Source organism: Sparus aurata, chromosome 7, assembly GCF_900880675.1.
Source record: "Sparus aurata chromosome 7, fSpaAur1.1, whole genome shotgun sequence".
Lineage (NCBI taxonomy): Eukaryota > Metazoa > Chordata > Actinopteri > Spariformes > Sparidae > Sparus > Sparus aurata.
Genome location: NC_044193.1, coordinates 11,060,921 through 11,068,758, shown reverse-complemented (window position 1 = coordinate 11,068,758; position 7,838 = coordinate 11,060,921). Strand labels below are relative to the sequence as shown.

General features: G+C 41.2%; 1 protein-coding gene across 1 annotated transcript in view; it reads left to right on the top strand.

Moving 5' to 3' along the window:
- LOC115585817 (serine/threonine-protein kinase WNK2) overlaps nucleotides 1-7,838 on the top strand; it is a 43,281-nt gene that overhangs the window by 30,432 nt on the left and 5,011 nt on the right. Inside the window, exons 15-21 of the mRNA XM_030424467.1 lie at nucleotides 6-846; nucleotides 1,295-1,352; nucleotides 1,452-1,510; nucleotides 1,699-2,354; nucleotides 3,878-4,104; nucleotides 4,288-4,512; nucleotides 6,085-6,183. Coding sequence (XP_030280327.1) covers nucleotides 6-846; nucleotides 1,295-1,352; nucleotides 1,452-1,510; nucleotides 1,699-2,354; nucleotides 3,878-4,104; nucleotides 4,288-4,512; nucleotides 6,085-6,183 — 2,165 coding nt within the window. The remainder of the gene's footprint in view (nucleotides 1-5; nucleotides 847-1,294; nucleotides 1,353-1,451; nucleotides 1,511-1,698; nucleotides 2,355-3,877; nucleotides 4,105-4,287; nucleotides 4,513-6,084; nucleotides 6,184-7,838) is intronic.

Below are 7,838 nucleotides of genomic sequence, written 5' to 3'. Positions count from 1 at the left end.
AACAGACTCCAAATCTATTATCCTCCTAATTGTCCTTTCTTTATTTCTCCAGAATCTGAAAAGTCTGCCTCGTCATCAGTCAGGCATAACAGCAACATAACTGCAGTGACAACCCCAATTGCATCTTTATCCTCCCAAAGTGCACCCTCCTCTCTGCCCCCTGCAGCTCAGACCTCAGTGCAAACTCAAGAACAAAACATTGACAAAACCCGGATCCAGCAGCCTCAGTCCTGTGTATCTAAACATGCCCTTGCTGCTGCAAGTGCCAGCCATCACAACACCCATCCCGTGGAGGAGCCTTGCATCTCTGCTGTTTCTTTGGTCACAGACATGCCATGCTGCCCTATTGTGCCACCTGTCTCTCTGGATGTAAATGCTATTGATAAAGGAGCAGCTGGTGGTTTGAACTCCTCTAAAACTAATCAGCCTAATCAGAAGTCCAGTCCTACTGGAGAACTACCGCCCCAGCTGGCCTCCCATCAGTCTGTAGTTCTACAGCAACCCTATGCCACCCCCATGCAGCCTGGTACAGTCACCTCCCAGCCCCAGAGTCCAGCACATCAGCCCTCCCAGAGCTCCCAGTCGTCAGGCCAGCAGCAGCCAGCCAGCGGGGCTCCAGGAGAGTCGGATGGTGAGGGACCACGCAGGGTGGAGTTTGTCGACCGCACCATCAAGACTTTAGATGAGAAGCTGAGAAACCTGTTGTACCAGGAGCATGCTCCCTCCCAGCCCTCCAGCACTGCGTCCGACCCCCCGGCCTCTGGTACAGAGGGAGTCAGCTCACCTCCAGTCTCAGACTGCCAGAGCACTGAAGGAGCGCTATCAAAGAAGAAAGGGGAGCCCCTGGTAAATTACATTGTCTGTGTGTTTGAGAGAGAAATCTGAGTAGTCAGTCATTGGTTGGGAGCTAAGTTAATGGCAGCGTCATTGAATCGTTCCCCTGCACTATGTTATTGATTTGACTATTGGCTTTTAAGAGTGAGACCAATACTGTGTTTAGAGAGAGCGGAGGGTAATAAAATTACTGCTGTCAGCAAGATAATTCATCATGATCTCTTCCTCTGGCAGCTTTATTCTGTGTGTGTCTGTGTGTGTGTTTGTGTGCATTTCTCTGTGTGCGTGGCTGCTACCAAAAACAAATTAGGGATTGACTCATTCAGACAAAAGTGAGGTCAGGAGAGGATAATGGCTGGCCTTACCATACTCATCTTGTGCATCTAGTGATTTACCACTTGCCACTGTTCAAAATGATTGCAGCCTCCCACACACACACCCCTGTCTTTTTCTCTTTTAGCCACAGATTCCTGAGCGCACAGATAGTGTGGGTGCACTAAGTGACTCTGCAGTGGCAGGTAGGTAACATTATTTATGTAATATGTATATATCACATCATTGCTGTGGTATAGTTTTAGAGACATTCATTTTGAAAATCATTTTTCCTGCTTCTTCAGCCACTAACAGGGTCGTGAACAGACGGGATGTCACCACCAGCTCCAAAAGCCGTTTCCAAGTAAGAATCCACTGAAAGCACCTTCTGAGTAAATCAGCTCAACATGGATGTAATTTGACCAAATTCAATTATATTACAGGTCATGACTGATGCCGCTGTTTGTCCAGTTTGTTGCTTAAACATTAGGTCAGTTGATGATGTTTAGAGATCCTGATTTTGTTATGAACATGGGCTTCCTTTCCTTCTAGATCATCCCCACTCCACCGGATGTCATTTGTCGTTCAGAAAAGAGCCAGACCAGCCTCAGCACCTACAGTTCCCCAGCACCCTCTAGTGGTTCTGGAGGTTCTCACAGCCAGAGTCAGGGCAAAGGGAGCAAAGAAAAGGGCAATGTCCCTGTGGGAAAGTCCTCTTTGGCAGCTGCAGCTGTTAATGAGAATGTACAAGCATCCAAACCCCACATTAGTAACCGTTTCTCTGCCCCACCAAATTTCTACCAGGCCACCCCTACCTCCAGCCCTGATCTCACCCCCCACCACATCCCTCGTGCCCAGACCATTGACACTCCGACCCCTCTACAACAACACAACTCCTCTCACCTCTACTCTGACTCGGCAGATGAGGACAGCAGCAGTATAGCCCTTCCTCCGGCCCACCCTGCTCCCCCACCTCATACCCTGTCTGAGCACAGTGGAAGTGACCTCGTGAAGAGAGCAGTGGCCTTCCTGCGGCGTTCTGGTCGGAGCAAAAGTGAGCAGAGCTCTGAATCACCGAGCAGACAGCCCGTGGCAATGAACGGTCACGCCTCTGCAGGACATGCCCATTCATCCTACATCAGCAGTGACAATGACTCAGAGTTTGAGGATGCAGATATGAGGAAAGAGCTACAGAAACTAAGAGAAAAGTAAAGCACACGCATATGCACTCACACCTATACCTATACCTATTTTATTAACTTGTGATACAGTATCTACTTTTGGCAGAGGATAGGCCTCCTTTCAAAAATGAAAAACAGATCAATGTGCAGCATCTGCAAAACATAGTATTGTAAAGTGACATGCACAATTTAGATTCAAGTGACACTGCTCAAATGTGTCTGCAGTGTCACTTGAATCTAAACTGTGCATGTCATTTTACAATACTTTGTTTATACTCATGCTCACTTTTCAGTTTTCAGGTCTGACTGCTGTAATTGCAGTTTTGCAGATGCCGCACATTGATCCAGTTTTCATTTTTGAAAGGAGGCTTATCCTCTCCCAAAAGTGGGCACTGTATCACAAGTTCATAAAAAATAGGTGTTCTCTATCACTTCATTAAAAAAAAAAAAAACAATGCTCTGAGGAGAGAAGTCACTCATAGTGTAAAAATAAGAGGTTGCAGCAGTAACATAAATTTCAAGCATTCACTCTTCACAAACTCCTGAAGAGAGCTAATCTGTGATGTTGTATATTTCAGTGAAAGTTATATAACAATGTGTCCCCACAGACTTGAAATTACTGAACCATGACTTCATGCTGTGAGTAGCAGCATTATTGTCAGTACCACAGTAAACCAAAAAGTGTTTATTAGTTTCTGGGAGTCTGGGCAATATAGCCTGAATAGGACGACAGCAAGAACTACAGTACACAATAGAAGGATATATAGAAGATCTTACATTTTATGAACAAGGCAAAATTACGAGGTCCCCCAGCAATATCTTGTAATCATCCTGTTAAATTGTTTTTCTTTCAATATAGACGAACCAAGCACATTGTACATATCAGTTTAACAGGACACAGGAAATTTGACGGAAGTTCATCTGTGTTCTAAGCTCCTGTAGACTGTTATTAGACCACAGAAGAAAACTTTGGAGCAGTCATTCATCAACAAACAGATGAGCTGTGATAAAATCATGGCATTAATATTAGCAATAATAAAAATGCAGTGAGGACTTTAATAACATGATGTACACAAATACAATGTTAATAATTTTGACTGTTTTCCCATTATTAGGATTTTAATCACAGTAAACTAAAAGCACATTCATTACATCGTAGAAAATCACAATACTTTGTTTTCCTGTGCACAGAGCTCACCAAAATCTCAAAGATCTTGTGGAAGCTCATTAAATGATATTACTAGGTTGAGGTTTAGTTAATTAGTAAGTTAGTTGCTTTTTTTGTTTATCAGGTTTATCAGTCAAGTCGATGCAGCCTGTATTTGGAAGACTTGGGGAGGATTTTGAACAACTCAGTAATACGATACGTACTCATGGAGAGGATTCCCTTGACGCAGGTGTCATGACTACAAGTCCTAATGACAGGCTTAAGTGGACTACATTGAGACTAAATTACTGAGCAAAACACCTTAAAAAAGATGATGCAATCAACCAACGGCCAATGTTTTAAATTCATTTCTGTCTGATCTCTTTCCGTACCTTCTCACTAGACACATGAAAGAGATCTCTGAGCTGCAGGCGTTCCAGAGGAATGAGATTGAGCGTCTGTACAAAGAGCTGGGCAAAACACTGCCCCCCAATGTTGGCCTGCTTCATGCTGCACCTCCAAGTGGCCGCAGGCGCAGGGCCAGCAAACACAAGCTGAAGGCTGGAAAACTGCTGAATCCCATGGTGCAGCAGCTCAAAAACAATCTCAACACCTCCACGGAGAGGAAAGGTATGTGGGTTGGGATGGTGGGGTGATAAGTGGTTATTGTGCTGATTTGTGTGTACGGCAAAGCTTTTCAGTCTGAAGTTGAAAACACAGGAATGGCATCAGGCTCAGAAAACTGTAGGAGTGTGTGATTCACACAATGATTCACTCTGACTCACACATTTCTTTTTAAATTTTTGTGCCAAGGTGAAAGTGCTGCCAGTTCATCCAGCTCCCCAGCTAAAAGTTCAGTTCTGTCAGATGGCTCTGCCCACTCTAGTGGCAGCTCCAGCTCTAGCAATCAGCCCAGCACTGGCCAAGAGCAAGTCCACACCCAACAACCCTGTTCCTTGAAGGGCTCATTCTCGTCAGACAACATCTACGCTGGGCTACATGGTGATGGAACAGCCAGCCAAGCTGGCCCTGGTCAAGGTACACATTATAGGTTCATGTGCATGCTGGTGAGTGTGTCTGTGTCTGTGGATGGGACATGCTATCTACATGACTGCATCTAGGGCTAAGGTAAATGCTTAACAAAATGTTGTCCATACTATTCAGTTCATGGAACACATTTTGCATGTAAAGGATCAAGAGTGTCATCATGAAGGATGATGGACAGAAACAGGACCACGCAAATTTAACTGAACTCCGTTCAGTACGTATATCTAAAATAAAAGATTTTAAACCAAAACCATACGTTAAACATCTACACTTCTAATGTACTTATCAGGAGGATAGTGTCTTTCAGAATGAGAAAGAATTGTCATTTTTGTGCTATACATGAATATGTGCATTGTGTCCTGATACATATATCATCTGTGTATTTTGGACGCACTGCTGTTCAAAATGCAAACTGATAACAATTACAGATAATTGTCTGTAGTTGTTATTTTATCCACTAATTCTACATTGCGAGTATATTTAAGTCATATTTTGTTACATTTATATCTCATTACGCTACATGAACCAAGAAAACATTTAGGTAAAGCCAAGAACTTCATTTAAAAATGACACATACGGTGTACCATTTACTGCAAATGAAACTTAAAATAAAGGAAAACATGGAAAATTATTCAGTTATCTACTATAATCTATAGTATAGTATGCAGTGTAGACAATAACAAGTGTACTATGTTTCAAGTTTCAGGCATAATAAAATAAGATGAAAAAATGTTAGATTCTGTGTTCTTGTGGTCAGTATCAGCTTCTAATAACTAAAAAAAAATTTCTTGTTATTTGCTAACAATGTTTTGAAATTAGTATTTCACAAAGCATCTCTCCTTTAAAAAAAAACAAAAACATTGTACCTCACTGCAACTTTTATGCTTGAAGCTGTAGCAGCTTTTCTAGCTTGTAGTTTGAAATGTTTTAATTTAGTAAAACTTAGAATAGTAAAGAACTCATTCTTGACTAAGAACAGCATTGTGAAGCTGATGAACATCAATTTGTATTCAACATGTTCTTAAATCGAAAACCAGAGTGTGTTTTTGTGGAACCAGCCCCAGAACCTTAGTCTTTTCTGTATCTGGCTGGTCTCTGTTTTTTTAACGTTGTGGTTTCAATATATTTGGCTTTTACTAAAAAAGTTTCATTACTTTATCATTAGTATTGTTATATGATTAATTTAATGCACTGTATAAACACTTAATCTTATCTAACAGTAGATTTGTCCATGCATTTTATTCTGAAATGTAGTAGTAAGTGAAGAATGAAAATTGAATTAATAGATCGGGGCAAAAACTCAATCATGCAACCTCTGTACTCTTACCTGATAGTGATTTTTTCCCCCCCTTACAATGCTGTCTGTTATGAATTGTAATTATTGGCTAAAATGTCCCTTAAATCACCAGATAATTTAGTTGGATCCTGCATATCGTGCACTCCTTCTTAGTATCCTTTGCTGGTGCTTTTGATGGTGGGGGTTTCTCATCCCAGTCTCTGTGCACTTTTACAAAGTGTCTCTCTTGTTTCTTCTCTTCTTCCCTCTTATATTCATTTTTACAGGCTGGACGGTTTACCACCAAACGTCAGAGAGAGTCACCTATAAATCTAGTAGCAAACCACGCACTAGATTCCTCAGTGGACCTGTGTCTCTGTCCATCTGTTTGTATTTGTTCTTTTCTATTTCCCCTCACTCATTTCCATCTTATCTTTATTTAACCTGCCTCTCTCTTCTACCAACCACATTTCTTTTTTTATTTAAATGTAATATATTGGATCTTCTATTTCATCCTCCACATGGGCCTCATCTGACATAGATTTCCCATTTTCTATTCCTACCACTAGCCCCCTCACCTTCAGCAACTTCAAAGTTGTGTCCATCACATGCACACACTCGATATTGATAATCAAAACTAATATGAACAAAGTAAACTGATTCTTACTAACAAAGGCACACTCTACCAGAATAAAAGGCTGGTGCAGTGAGGATGTGTTTTCTTTTCATCTTCAAGCCAATTGGTGTAGCAGGGGATTTATCTGTGTAGTTTATGTCTTGTCCTGTAGAACTTAACATTTTCTGACTTTGGTGTCCCCCAGTGGTAGTATCAAGTAAGACACTGGTTAATGAAAATATATGCCTTTTTAACAGAGTCGAGCACTCACCACCAATTCAAATATAAATGGCATAAATGGCTGTATATTTTCAATATCATGTTTTGGTCTTTTGCATCAGTATTAATGGTTGCAGTATGACTTCCTTCTGCAGGTATTTAGATATGTTTCAGCAGTCCGACCTGTTATTTTGTATGTAAATAAGAAATTATGCCTTGTCAAAGTAGTGGCTTCCTACATTTATTGGTGAAAGAATTGTCCTTAACTGCAGGCTCAGAGTAATTCATGCACCTCTTGATATCAAATCGTGTTTCCACTTACTGCTGAGTTGCATCTCAGATAGTTGAGCAACAACAATGTGAACTTTGTTGTACATTGAGAATGTCAGAGAGAATTAAGTCCAAGGGAAAATAAGTAACAATGACCATCTTTCCATTTCTTGGTAAGAAGATTGAAAAGGAAATATGTCCAGGTCTGCATGCCTCTCATAGATTCATGTGTATGTCCTCCAGTGCCTGGGCTGCAAGTAACTTAGCACAGTCTTTCCTCTGGCAATCAACAATTCACAGAAACACAGTTACATTCATAACCATTCATTTGATATTTTACTGCCCTGTCCCCCTCATACAAATGCTTTGTGCCGTGCTTCTGGCTTTTAAAAAATGGACCCCACGAGCAAACTGGGGCAAGTTCTCTCCAAACATGGGCCTGAGGTCAGATCTAAAGCAAGACAGTATGCCTGTGTTTTTGTGTGTGTTGAGGTTTTTCCTTACACATTTGCTGGCACTTCTTTGTTTGGTTTGACTCAGCATGTCAGACCAGCGCGGCAGGGATTTGATTTTTCATTACAACAGGTCTACCTGCTTGAAGGTGTGTCTTTAAGTGACGACCCACTATCTTTTATTAGTGATCAAAGAAATGGCTGTAAATCCTTTTCCATGCTGCAGTATTTTTTAAGAATGGAAAATAACAAAGGCCTGCTAATATTGTGAAAAAAACATGTTTCATTTCCTATAAATTCTTCACAATAAAAGTCCCCAGTGATTTAGTTTTTGAAGCTTTTATTATGAAGCAGAGAAATGAGGAGATGTTGGGTTTTCACCAGCAGTCACTTAACACAACCCCTGAAACAGCTGAGAGAGAACACGATGACACAGTAAAGTAAAGCAGATGTCAGAAAGTACAGACAGGGAAGCAAAATAAAG